Genomic DNA, 21984 nt, shown 5'->3' on the forward strand with positions numbered 1-21984 from the left:
CCACTGACCTAAAGCTTTATAGCACTGAATGTGCTTGTGACACACCCCGTGTCCACCACTGTTTGCTTCCCTAACAACAACAACGTTCGCCAATCAGGAAAGCAACAGTCGGACCAAACAAAGAAAATAGTCTGTCGAAGGGGGAAACCTTGACACTCAAACTCAAGACTTCACCCACTGAACTTGAATACTTAGTTTTAAACTAGTTTACTTGAACTGAACCAACATAGTGTTAAATGCTTGTTACATGTGTGACATTTATCACGGCACCAAGAGCGACTCCTTTGGACATGAGGGTCAATCAAACTCACGTCAAAGGATCACTGCTTAACACTGAACCCCCGCTTGCAATTACGCACGACTTGAATGTTCCTTCGGAATTTAGGTCAAGACAGATGAGCTATCAGGAAGATCTGGGTTAAGGCTAACCAGTAGCATTTTCACCTGACACCTGGCCCTAATAAGCAGACAGAGCCATCACTGTGGCACTGGTCGTGCCAGAACTGCGCTCAGTGGATGAGTGCCACCTCACAGTGGTATTGAGAAGAGGTTAAGTCAGCATGGTGAGCCATGGCACACTGCCAGGCTCTGCCTGGTGAGAACAGGGGGAGGGAAGGACCCCATCTGTTCCAGGCTAAGCACATAAACACACACAAACACACGCACACACACATATATATACACAGACACACAACACTGTACACAGATATGCACAATATTACACCAACTGGCAGACATGCAAATACACACCAATAAAAACCTGTAACATTTCCTGTAACACACACGTACACTTGACAAGACCAGACACGTACAAGGAGGTAACCAATCTCACTGCACGACGAGGTACTACATACCCTCCCAATCAAACAATCTGCCTCCTCTAACCGGATTAAAGACTGGAGCAGACCCAGCAGACAGGGGGAGAGGGGGAGGGAGGGGGAGGGAACATGTTGTAACAGACTCTGTCTGGCGCACACTGACACACTCGCACACACCTCACCCAAAGCCACAATGACGATCTAATCCGAGCCAGGGGCAAGCTGAAAACCTCAGATGGCCCCAACCCTCTCCAGCCACAGTGCGCACACACACGCACGCGCGCACACGCTCCATACTCATCAGGTGCTGTCACCGTTCATGGTTTCTGAGGGGTGGAGGACAGAGAAATAATAGAGCATTCCAGGCTCCACCCTACTGGAAGTGGAGAGCAGAAGATCCACTGGTAGCAGATCAAAGGTGGAGGAGGAGGAGACTATGCGAGTTAGCGACATAACGTTCCCCCGTGAACAATAAAACCAGGCTACGTTGTGACATAAGACTTTAAACTTACATTCTTACATGCACAAAACCTCAAAAGTAGCTTGTACAATATGCAAGTACATACCGTCTATGCTCAACCCTATGACGTGTTCTCTAAGGCCTTGTCGTTAACGGTAACGACAAAACTATCGTGGCTGTCTGGTTAAGTGGACTTTGCTAATGAACTAACAAGTAGCACCTAGAGGCAGTTAATGCCGTGAGCCCCACAAGTTGAGTGATTAGACATGCCAATCCTCTTAGTTACATATACCCCCTCATTCAAACTGACAAGAATAGTTTGTAAAACCTGTAAATGACTAAGAATCTATTACATTATCTGGAACATGTTTAAGGAACCCCTTTCCGAAAGTTTAGAACTTGGATTAGAAAGGAACTGATTTGAGACGTGCCTTTAGGGAAAGCGTTGCCGGTTTAGATTATTGATGAGAACCACAATATGAGACCTCACCATCTTTTCCATTTCAAGTTCAAATAAACTAGCCTTGGCCTAGCAAATGGATGTTGATAATGTTAATCCAAAAACACACCATCTACATCTTCAATATACACCTCCATGTTACAGTTAGGACTTGGTTTACTGTAGTGTGTGTGGGACTGAGGTGCTTTGGAGAATGAGGGAGGAATTACATAAGCCTCCCCAACTTTGTTTTATGTGAGCACAGAAAAGCGAGGCTGGGCTTTGCTCAGCTCCAAATCCATATTTCATGAAGCCATTTCCTGTTTCCTGTCATGCTTTGCAGCGTGGCATGGTTTTATAACAGAGAAAAACAGCTGTGCTCTCACGATCTGAGGAGAGAGACAGGAAGTACAGCAATGGAGACACGACCAATCAGCAGCCATCTGTTTGTGTGTGTGCGCGCATGAGTGGGAGAGAGGAAGAGACCAAATCCTCCTTAGATACAGTATAGATTGCCATGAATACACACTGTACTACGCACAAACAAAAACACAGTTTGAAATATCTAAATATGGCTAAATATCTAGGGCAGAACGTGGCAGTCTGTGTTGAATAACGTATGTGCGGAGCAAAACAATGTCACGTCAAATGTTACAGGGATCATCCTATGATGAAGCAGACACAACAGGGCATTTTTCAGACAGTGAGTGTGTAGGGAGCTGTTGAGCACTCATTGGTACAGCAGTGCTCATCATGTCTGCAGTGGCTGCTTTTTGAGGCTAACCTACTTTCTTCCACTGTCCCAAAAAGAACATCCTTGCCTTTCCTCCTCTCCCCTTTAGGCCACACAACAACACACACACACACACGCGCGCACACGCACACACTGAAACCCAGCGTCAGTCTGTAGAGGCTGCCTTAAGGCTACACAACCCAATGACACAGCGGCGGCTCTCTCGGCACAAGCAGATTCCAGGTTGATGAGCGCAAAAGCATCGTGGCCGCGGTGAGCGGCCAATGGGAGCTGCCGATCTGGGATCACATTTGAAAAGTCTAAAAGGATGTGCGAGGGTCATAACGGCGTGATACCTCTTTCTCCTCAGTAAACGATAGTATCGCTAGGCAGATATGTTTTTGAAAATGAACAGTAATACAGAAACAGCCAAATAGCTCATCCCCCCTCAGACACAGACATACCACAAAGCTTCACAGACATTGCATTGCCCACAAACTCATAATGCCACCCACATCTCAGTGGGTTTACATAACAATAACCGCATCCACCTCACACCAAAACAGTCTGGGCCGAGCGGCGAGCGGCAACACATTACAGGCCGTAATCCGGTTAACCGACGTGGCACAGCCACAGTGACTTCCTACGGTGGCGTTCTGATTGGAAGACAAAAGGCATTGTGGGTACTGAGAGAGGAGCTCACCAACCCCCGGCGTTATCAGTGCCGCCTCACCAGGCTGGCAGAACAAAGGAGAGCGGGCACAATCGGGCCGCCCACGTGGGTACGGCACAGTAGACAACTGAGACGCCAGAGCTCTTCTCAACCATGGCTTGTGCCAGACAAGGGAGAGGACCACCTACCGACCGGCAAACACTAATCTGCCTGTTTTCTAGAACAGTTCCCCCCTCCCCAGCAACATGGCATGAGTCACAGTGTGTGTGTGTGTGTGTGTGTTTGAGTGCTTATATGTACCGCCCACATTTAGAAAAGAGACAAGAGGTAACTAAAGATCTATCAAAGCATAACTCCCAGATTTCCGACAGAAAATATGAAGGAGATGGGCAGCCTGTGGTGGAGAGCTTGAAATGAACCCAACCAAACAGAGCAACACTGTCCTAGCCTGATCTCACAGTCATGATAACTGTTCATACTGGAAAAAACAACAGTGCAGTAAGGGTCGGGTCAGCAGCAAAGTGTGATGTGATTGGCTGCTCGCCAATTCAGGTAGAGTTAGGATCATAGTTTCTGATGACACATGGAGCCAAAGACTGGAAACGCAACAAGGGTTGGCAGAGCCACGGTGTGAATCGATGTTCGGCATCAGTGCTGTCTCAAACTCACTAAACCCCCTTCGCTACTGACCCCCTTCTGTAATCTCAGATAAGGGGAGAGGGGGGGAGGGGGAGGTATTACAGAGTCGCTGGGCACAATACGGGGGCGCCAGACAAACGTCTAGACGCCGCTGTTCGCTGTGCCATAACACCCCGCTTCTCTTAAATTATTTAGCCTGCTCCTGCTGGCTGGCTGTGGCTGCTAAAGGCTAGGCCCACCGCTGAGCCCGGATGGTTGGAGGGGCTGAGGAGGATCATCCAGCCAGCCAGCCTGTCAGGTTTCCTAGGTTGAGACTGAGACTGAGACTAGACACCACCTGCTGAAGCCAAATCCTGCACGTACACACAAACATTCACACGTATACTGTACACAAGCACATACAAGCACTTTTATTACCTGGCCACAAATATGATCCCCCTTCCTTTCCCTTCAACTGTTTGCCGCCCTCCTTTCCTCCTGCCAATAACTTGCCATAATGATGTCCTATCTCCTCTACCTTCACTTGCCATCACTTATTTGCTGTGAGGTGGAGTTTGGGCATAGGAGGTTGACATCGATTTCAGAGAAATGTATTATATACTAACAAAGAAAGGTTCCGGATGAATATCAGATGTGTTGGTATAATCGAGACAGCAGTTGAACACCGCGTAGAATTATTGAAGCAAATTAACCAGTAGTTAAAACTTCTATTTGCATCAGGACTATGTGATGCCATGGTTTGGCCATTATATAACATAACAACACATTTTTATCACTTTAAAATATAAATATTTCAGAGTTGTTGTGTTGATGGGTGACAGAACCGGATGTAAAAGAGGTTAGTTAAGTATTAAATTAGCCTTAGATAATTAGTTTGACCATAATTAGCTATTTAAACCAAAAAAACTGATAGGCAGTAGGTGGTAGTGTCATCTTCAGGATTAGCCAATATCAAGTATTTGGGTCAGTGTGACACAATGTGAAACAATGCACACATACAATTTGTGCATGATTTGTTATTTCCCCTACATGGACTTACCGGATGACATTTCAAAAATAAGACATTATGTTATTATATTCCTCTCCAAGTTTTCGTTATTTTACCATTCTTATCTAGTTGCATCTATTTTTGTGGGGCGTCAGTCTGATCAACTCATCACTGACTCATGCTGCAAGTGATGCATCATTAACAGACTTTAAACATATGGAATGCAGTGACGCTGCCCCCCTTATTGGCACACAAACGGAAGCATTCAACGCTAAACAGAATATAAAACCAATGTAAGATGTCTTTATTAGTGAAGAGATGGTTTGAACTAGAATTGTCACGAAATATAAAACATTTAGCATTGGTTCTTACACACCGTTATATGACTGATTGTAGCTCTACCGGGGTTAAATATGTTCCACATACCTTTCAGACGTCATTGTTTATATGTATCTGTTTATACTATGTTATTTATGCATTAATAGGGAGAAAGAGAATGTTGATAGACTGGTCATCTACCAGACAGTTGATATAGTGAGAACGTTGAACCCAACCTGTAACACTGTAACCTGTACATTGACTGAGTTCAACCGCAGGGTCTTAATCCAGCTATGGTTAACTCTCCTCTCCTTCTACATGTTGTATATTCCGTCATCAGCACAATGCTAAATTCAGAAAAATGCATTTCCAAAAACATGGCCCCTCAGACTAGTTTTAAAATGTTCGCAGCAGAAGTCTGTTTGTGAGTGTGTGTGTTTAGTATATGTACTTTTATGTACTTTCCACGACTATTTTCACGTTCTCTCTCTCTCTCCATCTGTCTTTGTCTCTCTGCCTGCATGTCTGGCACTCTGTCTATCATTTGCCCTTTACTTCTACCTCTCCCCTCCCTCTACACTCCTCTCTCTGTATACTGTATCTTTTATCTGTATGACAATTTCTCCCTGTACTGCTCTGAGAAAAGGAGAGGAGAGGAAACCAAAAAAAAGGAAAGGAAAAGAATGGACCAGCCAGACCAGACACTGTGGCCCTCATCTCTAGACAATAGAACCATCTCTATGCTGATTGGGGGGCAGCTGGGAAAAAGGAAAGATGGGGGAGTGTGTACTAGACAGGATTGGGGGTCGAGGGTGAAGGTGTAGATGGGGGGCTATGAGAGCTAGGAAGGGGACACAATCAGATCTCTGACTGGGTTATAAATGGGGGTCAGCAACCAAAGCCCCCACATTGTGCGGTGGATAGTAGACAGGGGAGGAGCCAGTGTCTACAGTCTACAAAACATGACTGTAATATACTCTGTGATATGGTCTTTCATATTGCATGGTATAAAGCATTATCGCTGCATATCACAGGACGCATTGACTTGCCTGAATGGTGCTCATCCGAGTCAAAAAGCATGAAACGTATGAAATTCGTATGAAAACACTCTGATCCAAAATGGACAGTCAACCATGATCCTCTTCGCTACACTTGTCCAACCAAAAAGCCAGCAACAAAATACTGTGTATTTGCAAAGGAATACTATGGTGTACAACGAGAACAAGGAAGAGAGAGGGGGGGATTGCACACAGAGAAGACAAAGCCTCAGCTGTGACTCACAGGGGTGCAGGAACAAGGCCTTGACCCCTGACTTGGGTTAAGGCTGGGGGGGAGACAAGCTGCCCACGGTAATGAGCAGTGTGCTGCATGTGTGATGAGCCTAACCCAATAATTGTAGCCGGTACGTGTGGGTGTGTGTCTGACGACACTCCCCTGGCGATAGGTTTACCCAGCTACAGAGACCAGGGGGCTGGTCGCGCTGAGTTGTTGTGTCTGGCGTCTGGGCGACAGTCTCATCTGCGTCGAAGCCTTATTGCCCTCTTCCTAGCCCCACCCAGCCCTCAGAGAAATAAGAATCTAAATGCAGAGCAGTGGGTTCAAGGAGTTTTGTTTGAGCATTCCAAGATTCCGAGCAGAGATCTGGAGGCATCTAGAATTCCACATATTTTCCATGTGGGTTTGAACACATCAAAATGTACTTTATGTACTTAGCCAATAATCAAAATTAGGTTGAAAAAATAAAGGTTTACAGTATCATCAGCTGCACATTACAAACTATTGGCTCTTTTTGCAAAAAAAAATAGATGGAATTACAAAAATAATAGGCAGCAAATGTAATGCTCTTATATTCTTGCTGAGTGAAAGACAGTAGGAATACTATGTTTAAATCCACTGAAATAGCGTTAGATACAAGTATAAATCACTAACCCGTTAAGGAGTGGCGTCGCACATTGCGTTATGTGATCGTTCGAATGCGGGTCTCACAGCGTAACAACGCATATATGCAATTTCGAACATTGCAACTGAATATTTTCAAAATAAACTATGCCACAAAACGCTTTAGTATGGCTTCTAAATTTACTAATGAGACGGCTAACAAGTAACACACTAGCATGGTAGTAGCATTGCTATGAGTATTATGCTAGCTAACTTAGCCCGGAAGCTAACTAAAGCTAGCTAGCAACCGTTTCTGAAAAATAACTTACGCATTGGGGACTGTCGGGAATATTTAGAACTCACGCTTCTAAAGTTAAATATTAGTTAATTTCTGGCCAATAGAAAACACACATTACGCACTCACTTTCGTTTTCGAAGTGTTTTACACAGTGGCATGCCGTAAGATCGCATATAGGCTACTCTGCATTGCTTGGTAATGGTATCATTGTTCCCGTATCAAGTGCGGCATTTAGTCCAGTGCGGTTTTTACTCAGATTTACAAACTCAAAGCTCCCATTCTGGTGGGGTGCAGTTACAGAAAATGCGTCTTATTTTCCAAAAAATATGGTAAACCTTTTAGCACAACCACTTAGACCAAGTCATTATCCATACCTGGTAACAAGGTGGTAACAAGCCATGATACCATAGTTATATTTTTCAGGTAGTTAATTTGTGCAGGAAAACGTTATGGTGATGGTAATGTTAAAGTATCACTCTGAAGACTTCATCAAGGTGCTATAATAGTTGCTAGGGAGTAACTGAAAAACTGCAATAGTAGTTGATCTACCCATGTTCACATTCTGACCATGGGTAGATCACCTCTCAGTGTGGAGTTGAGCTTGCCATGATAACCTATACATCTAAAAAATATTCAGCCGGCAGGCTCTATGCAACAGTTTCAATTTTATATTTCACATTTGGTTGAGTCATCAACAACTGAGTGCAAAGTATGTACAGCTACTAGTTACTGGCAATCACAAATGTCTTTCTCAGAACAACTTTCTGAAAACATACTGCACATAGAAATGCCATAGCCCAATACAGAATTAAACTGTGTCTGGTAATGCAAGATCTAGCCGAGCAACAACCTGTCAGACAATGCAGCATTCAGACAGATAGACTTTATGGAAGACTGAAGTGGAATCAAAATTTGAGAAGGCACCCAGACTTCAGACACCATTCATTCAAGAGAAATGCAGACACACTGAATATAATATACACTGCAGTCAGTCACACACAACCACCACCCCAACCCACCCCTAAAAAGCAGGTCCCTAGAGGAATGAGGGTCCCACCACAAAAGGGGGTTGGGAAACAGAGAGGACCATGGCCAATGTCAAGGCTGGGTGACTGCAGAGATATAAGGGACGCAGCTGCTTGTTTCGGGGGGGGGGGGGGGGGGGGGGGGGGGCGGGATTGCACACAATCATGCCTGGGTCAATCTCTGTCAGCTCAGTGTCCTTTGACCCCCAAGCATATATCTAAATGGAAGGGACATTGGAAACAACTAGGGTAGACACAGTAGGGTAGGCGATTCTACACTTGGGGCTGTGGTGACAGGTCAGAAATCTTACATCCCTGACTGACATCATCCTGCCAGTAAAGGATGCTCTGTGTAATACTGAACGAGGATTGGAACCTTTACTAAACCCAGACATCAAAGCCACTTCTGTTACTTGGTTTCACCTGCTTTCCCTGAATGAAATTCTCTCTGTATGTGAAAACCTTGTCACCCATCATCTGTCTGCCTTCACCCTTTTTCCCCACATCCTCATATTTTCACCCCTCTCTCGAATGTTTCTGTCTTTTCTATTGAGTAAAACCACTAACACCAAAGAGGGATACAATACCAGAGACAGGCTTGACAGCTGACCTTAGTTGTCAGCTCATACACCTCCCCCTTCCTCCTCCTCCTCTCTGCCAGCCCCTCTATGCATTAGGGTATTAAAAAGATCTACATTACGGCTGGTCTGGGACCGTTAAAACCTCAGCTTTGATGGCCTTCCCGTCTGGGTTCTCCAGACCTGGAGAATCAATCACAGATGGAGAGGGGCCATGGAAGATGGGAGAGCATGGAGAGATGATGTAGGGAGGAGAACTGGTATGAGAGAGAGAGGGGAAAGAATGGATGTGGATACTGAAGCATGATAAGGGAATAACTTGACCGTGAAAACAATTTATTTTTCAGCGAAATTTCACACCCTTCCATACTTACACTTAATAAGTATTATACAGTTCTTGGACAATTATACTGTTGGAGTTGAGAGGAACCAAAACGCCATGCATAATGTTCTTCATGGTTTCAACCCACTGAGATGCATTGGAAAGCCAAATGGTATATTTTGACAGGTACAAAGGCACATGCCATCGCATTTCAAATGTACCCTTTGCAGAATTTTCACACATAAGCTGGCTAGCTAATGCATAAATAATGCTAACAATGTACATTACAACTTTAGAAAGCTTAAACTTTCGTTTTTATTAAAATTTTGTATGTAAGGCTAATGTACTTTTCCTTAAAAGGACCATATTAGTGCCATATTAATCCAAAGATTGATGTTTAGCCATTCATAGATAAAGAGTAAAATAAATTACAGCCGGAGAAGATTCTTAATTGGATATTTATCTGATAATTCTGTCAGACATTATATATATATATATATTTTTTTTCTTCTTCTTTTTTTTACAGGAGGGCACTTGAAAGCATTTGCGTGTGGTTTAAACAACAGTACTGTACAGCACTATTTAACTTAAAAATGTGTCTCTACTCTCTAGCACCAAACTCTTATCAAGTAAGCAAAAGTGAGATATAATTACCATTCGAGTTTGTGTCTTTGCTAGAATGGTCAAAACACACATCAATCATAAAAGCAAACACTACTTATTGAGATTGAGTTAATCCAGAATCACAAGTCTATACACTGCCCCTTTCAAGAAATTAATAATGAAGTTTAATTTGGTTATGAATGTTTTAATATTCTAGTTCTATTTGTACTAGAATCAGAATGAGCTTTATTTGCCATGTAAGTTCACACAAACAAGGAATTTACTGTGGCAAGAAGGTGCATACAATAAACATATACAAATCTAAAATAACGTACAATAATCAAAAACAAATGTAAACACTACTTTACAATGTAAAATTTAAAATAAGATATAAAATAAGCAATGTGCAATAAGTGATAGATGGATTTATAGATAAATATGTTCATGACAGTGGGACTCCTTAGCTTTGTTATTGAGGCGTTGCTGCGGATACTACATAGACAGCAGCTAAATACACTCTTGCTTTAAAGAGAAAGTACATAACTACTTCTTCAATGGTTTCTTCTTCTTTCCCTGATTATTTAGATTATCAAATATAACTAGCAGTTAGCAGCATATAGTATAGAAAACCTGGTCTAGTATTTCCATTATTGTGCCAAGTGGACAGTTCTGGTTAACACGGTTGTTTAGAAAAGATACATATAGCAATGTTTCAATCTACACCCAAGTGTCAACGCAAAGTCTGCCAGTGGAGAATAGGTAGACAGTGCCAAGTTGATGCTGGGATCAGATATTGAGGAGACTAGTGTGTTTTTGTCCCCCAACGTATTGGTTTCAACCAAGCTGCAGGGGCAAGCCAAAAAACAGACTCATATCCTGTTTCCTCATTCTGCAGTTGGAATTAGCTGCAACCCCAGCGGAGATGGATGGCTCACACAAACAAGTCTCAGTATGGGAGTGGAGTGTGTGTGTTTCTACGCTCACTTGTGCTTCATGTGTGAGTGTGTGTAAAAGAGTGTGTGTGTCTGTGTATGTCTGGAAAAGCACGTAAAAACTATTCTCAAACCACTGAACGGTAGAAAGCCGTCCCCATATTAAGATATCTCCTTCACTTACCGCAGAATGCTATTAATAGCATGTTCCTGTTTTCTCTGAAAATGGCTGCGAGCTAAAAGACTTTTGGCAGATAAGATAAGCACATCTTACTAAAATAAACAAGTATTGGGCCTGCGTACTGTGTACTGCTTTTTAGTGTGCTTCCCAACCAACATCCTACACCATACTTGTGCTGCCAGATGAGAATCAGCATTTCTAAATCCTGAGTCCTGGAAAAGTAGGAGTATGCAATGTTACTCATGGATTAGTAGACTACAAGCTCTCTTGAATGCAAATGCAACCTGCAACTGCCAAAAAACACATTTTGTCACGTGTCCAATACGAATGGAAAAGTTAAATGGTATTTTGCTGGTGCAATTTACTCCAACTAAGTTACTGCCTGATATTCTACAACAACATAACCCTAACCCTCAAATGTCACTTGTTTTCATTGACATATTTAATATGTCATGCAGGTAAGGGAAACCAATGCTGAGGGGAGATTATGTAGTAATTGCAATAATTCATACTCCTCAAACTTTTGTATTCAATAGAAAATGTTAAACTTTAAAACACTTCAAACTATATTTTTCTTGGCACCTGGGTTATTTGTGGGGGAGGCCCTAATTCTGTTCTTTGATTGGACTAATCCGTCCTGATAACACTGGCTTTTTATTTCCAATGTCTTTCTCAGTTTTACCATTATAAAGACACATAACACGATATGACTCCATGTGAAATTACAACTGTCTACCCTAAACACCGCTTGCCAAGGATATTACACTGTCAGCTACAACCTATAATGGAAGTGTTTTGTTAATGTATGTTTCTGATATGTAATGACTGTGCATTTTAACTGATAAATACAAATGGCTAACACATCTGCAAAAACAGGACCTATAGGAAATAGCGCCTTCTCACCAATGGGAATAAGAAATTCCAAACTAACAGAATAGGCATTGAATACAAGTTAATATAACATTGACTCAAAATAAAGTGGGAACAACTAACTGACAAACTAAAATGTAACATCTATTTAACCATTTCTGTTCAAAATAATTATCCAATTTGTTTATGCGTAAAAATGTAAGAACTTCAAATAAATCAGTTTTCGGTTATTTATAGTACAATTAAAGCAAAAAGCATAACATTGGGCAAAATAATTGTTAAACATAAAATGTAAGTACTTCTGTACTTGTACTTACTGTAAGTCGCTCTGGATAAGAGTGTCTGCTAAATGACTAAATGTAAATGTAATGTAAATGTAAGTACATTTAGTTGGGAATTATTGGTTATTCCCACAAGTTCCCTATAGAAAAGAAAACCAATACACATGCAGGTGGCATGCAGGTGGCATGAAAATATTGAATGCCAGCTACTATTGCTTTTTGCTCACTGCAGCTGTGAAGTGCGCGATCAAGATAGAGAAGGAAAGTAGCGTTGGCCAATAGCCTATTAGTGAAAACTGTAATCTGTGTCCCATACCAATGTATTTTACTGAGGAGCAGGGCAGGGCTGCCCTAAGACTGGTTTTCATGCTGTGTCAATGATTGCCATACTAAATGTGTCTCACTGCTAGGCCATGCGCAGGCCTCACTGCAGTGAGTTGAGGACTCAGCTTGAGTCCCTTTCAGATGAAGCAAATGTCTGTCTGGCCATCATATGCTACACAAAGGTACCTTTGAATAAAAAATATGTATATAATGTAAGATATTTCTGTAATTCAGACAGCATAGCTTAGGTCGGCTACTTCCACATGCACACCGCTGTGGAATATATTTACATGTTTACTAACCAGGTTTATATTTCTACATCTGTGTTCCAGCCTATGACTAATTATTCTACATATGTGCCTAGACAACATTTTCCTGGCTAACTTTTTCAAATACTGTATTAGACGGTTGGAGGGGGTATTCCTGCAGTCTTCTTTTGAAAATAAAAGACTAATACTTCGAATTATGTAAATAAGTTAAAACGTTGGTAATTAAGTTAAATATATCAATCTAGTTCAAATCCATTATGCACCACGTCTTTCACATTCATTTCATAGACGAACAAAAGTGTGTCTCGTAGCCTAGACTCCATTTAAAAAGATAACATATTTGGCCCTGACGCGCACAGTAACACACGCACTTTTATACACACGCACAAACACACAGTCCCGGTGAGAGACCCATTAGTTCCCATGCTCATTATTGCTGGCCCTTTGTCCTGCTAGTGATTCAGACAGCCCATATCCCCGTCTGGACGCTTGCTTAGGCAAGACGGTCTGACAATGTGGGGGAAGGGTGAACTGACGGTGAATTAGTCTGGCAGTTCCAGACTGGTAACCTATTTCCGTCGTTTAGACGACTTGGTAGCAGGAGAGATATGCTCTATATTCTTATGTCAGTACTGCTGTGTACAGTAGCATACTTTTAATAAATGGTTTAAGTATTTTTTTTTATTATGGGAGTACGCCAACTTAAGACTGCAGGAGTTTGGCGATTGTCTGCGTAAGCAATCGTTTCACAGCAGAGCCGCAATTTTATACGGAAAACCCATGAAGGATTTTAACCATGAAACATAGCAGAAAGAAAGCTATAAGTTTGCACAGCACACAAAAGAAAATATATTTTACCAACACAGTAATAGTGAAAACTATATTACAATTGGTGTCGCCAATTAATCTTGCACCGATAAGCTAAAAAGCACTGCCGCAAATGTTTTAGGAAAAGCACGATTGCTATGCTTGACCAAAATTACAGGATATGAAATGAAAAAAAATCGCAATACGTGTATAGAAATGAATCTTCACATGAGGTTCTAAGCTAGGCTATAAAATACGCTACAATGTCGCAAAGCAATAGGCTACATGGCTCCTAAATGGTGTTGAAATAAATACGCAAATAGGTTACATTTGTGACAGTTCTAATATTTTACAATCCAAACAAGGTTACGATTACTTACATATATCCATCCCCTGTGGCTGGGATCCGGTGCAGTTGCAGGAGCAAATGACATTGGAGTTTGAGTTGATGGAGCTGCCCGGGACCGTTATGTTTTGCATGGGGCTTAGGAGTAAAGGGACGCCGGTGAACAGCCGCCGGCAGCGGCCCTATTACGGGAGGACAACTTGTACAGCAGCCCGCTGTCAGAGCAGGCCTCTATCGTTCCACATTTTCACGGCATTCTAGTTCCTTGCCGATATTGCCGCTACAGTCGTTACCTATGGCAAGAAGATACTCCGCATCTTGACGTCTTAACGATTTTCCAGTGCTCCCCTCGAATTCATTCAAAAGAATGGTTCACTGTTACGTGTAGTCGATATGGGCAGGCTTTACTCCCCCTCCCCTCCTCGATCACTTCTAAACGGGGAGCGGTTGCAGTTAGACATGGGGGTGGGGGAGAGGGAATCTAGTAGACTCGTAGTGAGGGAGAGACTGGTGGTGACAATGGCGGTGAAAGAGGGGCTGGTCTGGCCACTGTGAGCGCAGGCGTTTAGAATTACACACACTCATTAAAGGCAGCCACGACCAATCAAGGCATGCATTTGAAGAAGCTAACCTTGGGCTGACCCCGCTGTTTAGCGGATATCCAGCAGATGTGGTGGACCATCTCACAACTAAACTGTTTACCCTCTACAAATACTCAAAGAACACAATCAGTTTGAAAGAAACCACAGAAAAGAGAGTCCAAATAAAAATGGAAATAAAGACACAGTTGATATACAAAAGTAAATGTTTTTTTGTTGTCGTTGTTTTTTAATACACATGGGTCACAAAAGTCAAATGCTGTTTTAAATTATATTTTAAAGAGCATGTCTTTCTTTGGAAAGCAACAAACGGGATTATATTATATTTGTTCTTAAAAACATTTGGAGAGGTTTACCAAATGCAATGTTCTGTTCAACTTCCCTTACAAATGCAGATTGTGCATCCCCTCCAAGCTCCCCCACACCACTCCAGTCAAATGATTTAGCACACACAGGAAAGGAATCCCAGACTGTAGGTCAAGACTACAGGCAGACAACATTCCCCAATGAATACCAAATACACCTTACCTGTATGTCCCATATACAGAGACATGTCAAGAAAACTGCTTTAAACCATGACATAAAAACATCCCAGTTTGTTGCTTTTATATAGAATATTTGTAAATGTGTAATATGTAGGTAAATAAACATATTCAAATAATGCCCATCAGTTGTTTTCGAATGATGAACAATGTATTTGACCCTTATATAGGTCACTATTCTAAGGAATTGTACACAGATCTACAATCAGCTTCCCTCCCTATATCATAGACAGTGCCACAAATGTGAGGAATACCAAACAGACCCAAGACCAGTGTGAAACTTTGAACAGTCGCCACCTAGTGCTAGAGATGGCATTACGCAACACTTATGATGAGCGCTAATGCAGACACAGGCACAGGGAACACAAAGTTAGGAACGTTTTCACCCCCCATTGTTGCCCTTTTCAACGATTGATTATCATGTGTTCAATTACAATATGATATTCAATTATTTGAGTGAGACAATATACTCTCTCCGAGTTCCTCAGTCAGAGGCTTGAGTCTGTTATGACCAGGAAGCTCATTTTCATAACAAACAACATGCCTCTTCCTCAAACATGCACAAGCAGACTAACGTGACCATGAGAGATACAATCGACCAGACAGTCATCTTTACAAAGCTCTGTTCCCACCACTGTATATATATGGACTTGTAGTCAGACAGGAGGACAAGAACCGTGATTTAACCAGCTCGGCCTGCTGCACCTAGAATCTCTTTGCCTCCCCTCTTTTAAAGACTAGATGCCAAGCTGATTAGCAAAGAAAAGGATTTATCACTATGGAGGCCGACTTCAGAAACACACGCAATGGCTACACTCATGTAAGCACACATCTAAGGGACACACACAAACATGCACACACTAGCCCTAAGTCTAGACCAAACAAAGTAAGGGGATGGAGAGAGGGGTGTGGGAGAGACCAGACAGAAAGGCGAAGCAGTCAATAGTTAGAGTCAGTATCTTGGGTTAATGAACAACCCCACAGCCAAACATTAATGTCGTTTTTTTTTTTTACAGGAAAATGGCTGCATTGCAGAGGGGGACAGCGTAGCTACATAGTTGCTACCGGAGATAATAGATGAAATGGAGTAGGCTATTCTCTTTATATTAGAGAAGTGTTGCAAAGTACTTCATTAGTCCCTGGGGAAACTTGTCTTGTTACCATACACACACACGCAAATACAAAATGTACAAATAATTAAGATCACACTAAAAGTTACAATATGCATTGGTGCACATAAAAATAGGTAATAGGAGTCCTTTCCATGCCAAGCGAGTGCAAAACATGACAAAGTTGTACAGTTTATGCAACCTGGCAGACAAATGAGCTAGGACGTCCTCCGGCCACTGTCTAAAACAGTGTGTGCATATATCAAGGCAGAGTATGACATCCCAGAGGGAATTGAACCCTTGACCTTGACGTCTCAACTATCTCTCTATTAGCCTAACAAAGCATATAGCTGCAGTTCTAATGCAGTAGGGCATGCACGTCATAGTAACTGTAGTCATTCATTGTGTGGAAAGGGGGGGGGGGGGAGTAGAGAGTGAGGAGAGCCGCATGGGCACAACATCAGACAGGTCAGCTGAAGTACACTCAGACACTGCCGTCTCTGCAGTTTCCTGCTCTCAGGATGCAGTAAGCAGAACTGCCCTGAAAAATGCTGTGGTGAATAGGCAGGGGGAAGGGAGACGCACTCACAAACATACCAACTGCCCTATAAAAAGCTGTGGTGAACAGTGCGGGGGAGGACACACACACATCCCCACAGTCTTGTTCTGTTTTTTTCAGTTGCTCACAGAGTTTGTCGCTAGGTGCACCATTGCTCCTGGCAACCATTAGCCATCTCTAGACCGACAGGTACTAGATGGCCATGCTGCAAATGGCAGAATTTAAGACACTAACAGAGGCATTGGTTCTTAATCAATGGGCTTTAGAGCTGAAAGGCTATTTAGTTATAAATAAAACAAATAAATACATCTTTACCATCTAGTATGGCTGTTTCAAAGGTGGGAATTCAACTATCGACTCTATACACATAATGACCCCAGTTGAGTGCATGAGCATCTGAGCGTTTGTATGGATTAGAAAAAACAACCTCTATCCATCTATCCACATAAACACTACACTTTGTGAAAGATGACATTAGATGACATTGCAAAGATCTGCAGACAGACACTCAACAGACCATTAACGTATTCAGCAACCTTATTTCTTACAGCAGTGGAGTGTGATGATTGCTTGTATAAAACTGTGAAGAGCAGTTGCACAAGCAACTGTGAAACCGCCGTCTCAGAAAAGTGCCTTCATCAGCCTGTGTTCTCGCTCTCTCATTTGTTGTATCTGTTTCTGAGAGATAGAACAGGGGAGGAGGGGAGGGAGGAATAGTTGCCTCTGTCCTGCCGAAACTCGCCCCCACAGCCTCATTTGTACCGCACACGGGCCCAAACACACACACACACACGGACACACACACACACGGGCCCACACACACTCACACACACACAGACAAACACACACAGAAAATGACTTTGCAAGGCAGAATGAGACGAGGATGAGCAATTTTAAGTGCTGTCTAAAATTGACAAACACACCCAAGGCCGCATAAAAGGCATATACAAACATGAAAACACAGACACTAAAGTTTTTTTCGGTCATACTGTACACGCACAGATTAACATCGTTTGAACCCTTGGTCACATAACATGAGCACCTCTCCTTAGGTGGCATTTTATTGCTTGGTGGGTTAGATTCTGCAAGACAATGATCTCGCAATGGACTGTTCTGTCTGGAACAGTCAGCAAGCCATACATGTGGGTGTCTGTCTCTCTGTGCAACTGTGTGTCTGCATGAGGTCCAGCACAGGGTCAAGAGTCATGTGGGGGCGGCAGGACGAACATTGAAAATAATACTGATTTTACTGAACAGACATTGGAACAGACACTGACAGACAACCCAACGTTAAAACCTTACAGCTCTGACAACTGTGTCAAAGACAGAAAGGATTTAGAGGTTGCAAGGTTGTTGTTACAGGAGATGGAAGTCTTTCCACATTGAGATGCTAAAAGTAAGTGTTTGCAACTGTCTCTTGATGATTTTTTTTTTTTTTTAAGCTGATGTTTCTGCCATTTATAATAAGAAAATACATTTAAAAAGGTGATGTTTCTCCCATTTATAATAAGTAATCCTTGACATTCATAGGCCCTTTACCAAGGACATGAACGAGTTGACGCAAGTTTTGGTCTTACAATGTTTTCAGGACTAGGACAAAAAGTGGATTGAGCCATTTGACTCTTGCACCTTTAGCTCACAACACCTATCCCTAACCATTCGTTCGGTTTACAATGAACACTGAACATTAGCGGTAAGTAGTTAGCCGTAAGCCGAAATTGAAATGCATTTCGTGTTTACCCTCTTCCTAACCTTATTGGCATTCCGGTAGTTAGCTAGAAAGCCAATTGTCTTTTACAAGCAACTGTAAAGTCACATTTTCTTTCTTTATTGTTTCACCAGTAAATGGGACTGAATGCAGTCGTTTATGCTGTATACTATGAATTTAACACAGCATAGATGGATGTTTATGAGATTTCTTAGGACTACAAACACTAGAGGTCAATAACATGATACTGCAAGGAAATCATTACATCCCAAACTAGCCCCTCTGTGTTGCTGTCTGGCTCTCGCTCTCTGACGGAAACTAGAGGCTGAGACAGAGGGCATCTGTCTGGATCTCATTTGTCTGTCTGCATTGGGGGAGGAAGAAGGCACTGCAGCAGCCTCCACACAACTCTGTTTGCCATTTGATTTGAGAGAGAGAGAGTGAGAGTGAGTGAGGGCGCGTGTGTGAGAGCAAGCCCCCCCCCCCCCCCCCCTGACTCCGAGGCAGTCCTGGGAGACCCTCAACGCTCTCAGACGCATCTTGTCTAGACGCTATTCATGATCCGTCTGGGTGGCGAGGAGGAAATGAGATTAGATTTCTCTGCAAACCCCACACCCTCCCATATCCCTTGCGAATCAGTAGCAAATCAGGCAAATCACTATTCCAGCAAAAAGGAATCTGACTCACATCATTATCGCGGCAGTTAGACAGCTAAATATTTGAAATGCCTCCGGTGGGTGAGTTCCAGAAGAGTGGCCCTTGTTGAGAGCAAAGAAGAGGAACAGAGTGTGTAGTAACCCCCTCTCCCCCCCCCCCCCCCTCACCCCTTCGAAAAAACACTATGATTCCAGTTCAACATTAACACAGTTATAGGAAAACAATGAAAGAGTGAGCACGAGAGATGGAGGGAAAGAAAGAGAGAGTGAAAGAAATGTATAAAACACAGGGAGATAATGAAAGAGTGGGTGTGGAGAACCGCAGGTGGGGGAGGTCGAGCGCTCTGCTAGCAAATACAAGCACTAAAACAGGGTCATAGAAAACTGTTCACTTTGGGATTCTTCCAACTTGGGTAAAACAAAAAATGCAGAGGCTGATGAATCTTGCTTTGCCTAGCCTAGCCCAAAGTCTGCCTTTCCGACTGCTACCAAAATCCGGTAGCCCATTAACTGTACAATCCCTCAATTGAGAGTCTACCTCATGTTCAATGTACCTCTCAAAATTATCCAACACAATACAAAAAATAAGTTCATAATTACTTGTTTAACCAGGCCAAAGGGTGTTTAAGATGGATATGAAATGTATTATTGTGCAAAACAATTGGAAAAAAACAGCCATATCAAAAATAAACTAATTCAAATGATGATTAAAATGTTACTGTCTAAGCAAACATCAAATATCATGCATGTTCAACATATTCAACGGCATTCACTCACAATGTACAGAATTTCTCATGCATATTAATCAGGGGGCTGAAAGGCCCCTGAGGAAAGATGTGTTTGCCTTGTTTCACTAATCTAGAAAGCACCAGTCTGGTGGGCACATCCACACAGTCCTCAGGGCTCTCACAGAGATGGTACATTTTGACCTGCCATGACCCTGTCTCACCCTCTTCCTCTTGCCTCACTCACCTCACCAACAGAGATAAACACAGGGGGAAGCAGGGGGAAAGCGATGGGATAAATGCTTGATTACATCACTCTGCTAGCATGTCTCAAACCGAGAGGAAAGGGGGGAACAAAAAGCCAACTGGGAAAAAGTGTGTGTGCTTCAGTTGGTTGAACACTTCTCACAGGTTTAACAGCTCTCCACATTAACCTTGGCAGCCGTTATGTTCCTGTATGTACGCAGAAATTTCAAATACGGCGGGTGGATGTGTGTACTCACTCTGCAAGGGGTCCAGTGGGGGTCCCAGGGTGGTTACAGGGGGGCAGTTCTCCTCGTTATGCAGACAGTCGCCGCTGGTACAGTGGAACTGGCACTCTACATAATCAGGCAGGGATGGTAGGGTGAAGAATGGAAGAGAGTGGGAGGGAGATAGTTGAGATAGGGAGGAAAAAAAGATAGGAAAATGTAGGGGACACAGACAAAGAAAGGGAAAAGTGATTTAACTTCCTCTGTCATCTCTGCCATTTGTTGTTGCCAACCAAGAAAAGCCACACAAACAAAACACACACACACGGTATGGATACACATTTTTCACACAATGACCCCAACATCAGCCATCGTTGTTACAGCTACCCCAGACCAGGGCGTTTAGCTACAAGCTGAGCAACACTCGTCTGTCTCTGACCTCTGCTGGCCAGTGTTTAGTGATGAGAAATCGGTTTTCTCAGTGAGGAACGCCTCCTTACACGTTAGAGGGGAGGGTTTCATGAGCAGAACAGCCTGTTCCATCTCCTTCTGTCTTTTTTCTTTCTATCTTCATTGCCACTCTCTCCATCTTGTGTCGACACACCCTCAGCCATCTTTCTTTATCTGTCTGCTCCTCCACATCTCCCTTTCTCTCAACATCTTAAAACCCTTTTCCCTGACTCACTGTTGGAATTGCCAGATTTCTTTATACTGTGTGCTCACTGACTGGGTATTCGAAATGTTCGGTGTCTACAAATGTGAATGTACATGTCGACTTCTCTTAAGTCTTCTCTCCTGTCCTATCTCTCATTCCCTCTCGTCCTCCTTACCACACCCCATCCCATTTCTGTCTGTTGCTCCCCCCAATGATTGGCGCTTGTGAGTAGCAGCGAATGAGGACATCCAAAACCATAATACCATTCCCTTCTCAGACATAAGTAATGGACAGGAAAAGGAATAAAACAAACTGACATACCACAACATTGTCTTCCCTCCGCTGTGACTAACATTGTGAAAATAACAAACCATGCCTGTTAATCCTCGTCTTGGAGGACCAAGACAAAAAGATCAAATACTGACAAACCCTGTCTTTTATGTTCCACATATAAATATACAGTATGTGCTAGACATACAAGGGTACCTGATTTCACACATTTTATGCACCCCACAAAAACCTTGAAGCTTTCAGCCAACTCCTACAGACAAACAAGCAGACACACATACACAGAGACTGTTCCATCACTAATGAGGTAATACTGTATGTACAGGCCATGGACACCTAGGCAGATCGCCTGACTCATTTGAACTGAGGGAGGATGACAAGTGCAGCTGAAAGCCTAACCAGACCTGTCCTCACTTTCCTCTCTCTGCTCCTTGTCCCTCCACCCACCTCACACAGCTTAAGTTAACCGCTAGTTAACCTTGCAGGTATTGATCATTTTCTGCCTCCATCCTACTGCTTTCATTGTTTCTTTTTCACCTTTGTTTCTTTCAGAAAGGAAAGTGGGCAGTGGATTTTTTGGTATTTCCAATGTTTTTTCAGAGAGAGTGGGTTGTGTATTATTTCCATGTTGACGTGGTTCACAGATATGCAGAAGGATAACAGCACAGAGGAGACACAAGATTCAGGATGCAATCTTGGTTGATCTAAGGTGGCGGCCAATGAGTGTGCACAGTAACAGCAGACATAACAGCTAGGTGCCTATTCTAACCCTTCCCAAGCCACTTGACTTTATCAGTACAACCATTCAGTCTCTCAGCTCAAACCCTTACCATCACTTTCTTATAGAACCTGACTACATGTTTCAACGATTAGCAGGAAAGGAAATTAAAG

At 42.8% G+C, this 21984-nt stretch overlaps 1 protein-coding gene across 3 annotated transcripts in view; it reads right to left on the bottom strand.

Moving 5' to 3' along the window:
- Positions 1 to 21984, bottom strand: part of ldlrad4a (low density lipoprotein receptor class A domain containing 4a) — a 45762-nt gene that overhangs the window by 5808 nt on the left and 17970 nt on the right. Inside the window, exon 3 of one of the 3 annotated variants that reach the window (XM_084695821.1) lies at positions 20184 to 20279. In XM_084695821.1, the coding sequence (XP_084551947.1) occupies positions 20184 to 20279 (96 nt within the window). Of the gene's footprint in view, positions 1 to 6997; positions 7121 to 13816; positions 14275 to 20183; positions 20280 to 21984 lie in introns of those variants that run through there. The other 2 variants (XM_084695823.1, XM_084695824.1) reach the window with 2 other exon arrangements.

This window comes from Hypomesus nipponensis, chromosome 4 (assembly GCF_054491055.1).
Source record: "Hypomesus nipponensis isolate SF chromosome 4, ASM5449105v1, whole genome shotgun sequence".
In the NCBI taxonomy this organism is placed as follows: Eukaryota; Metazoa; Chordata; class Actinopteri; order Osmeriformes; family Osmeridae; genus Hypomesus; species Hypomesus nipponensis.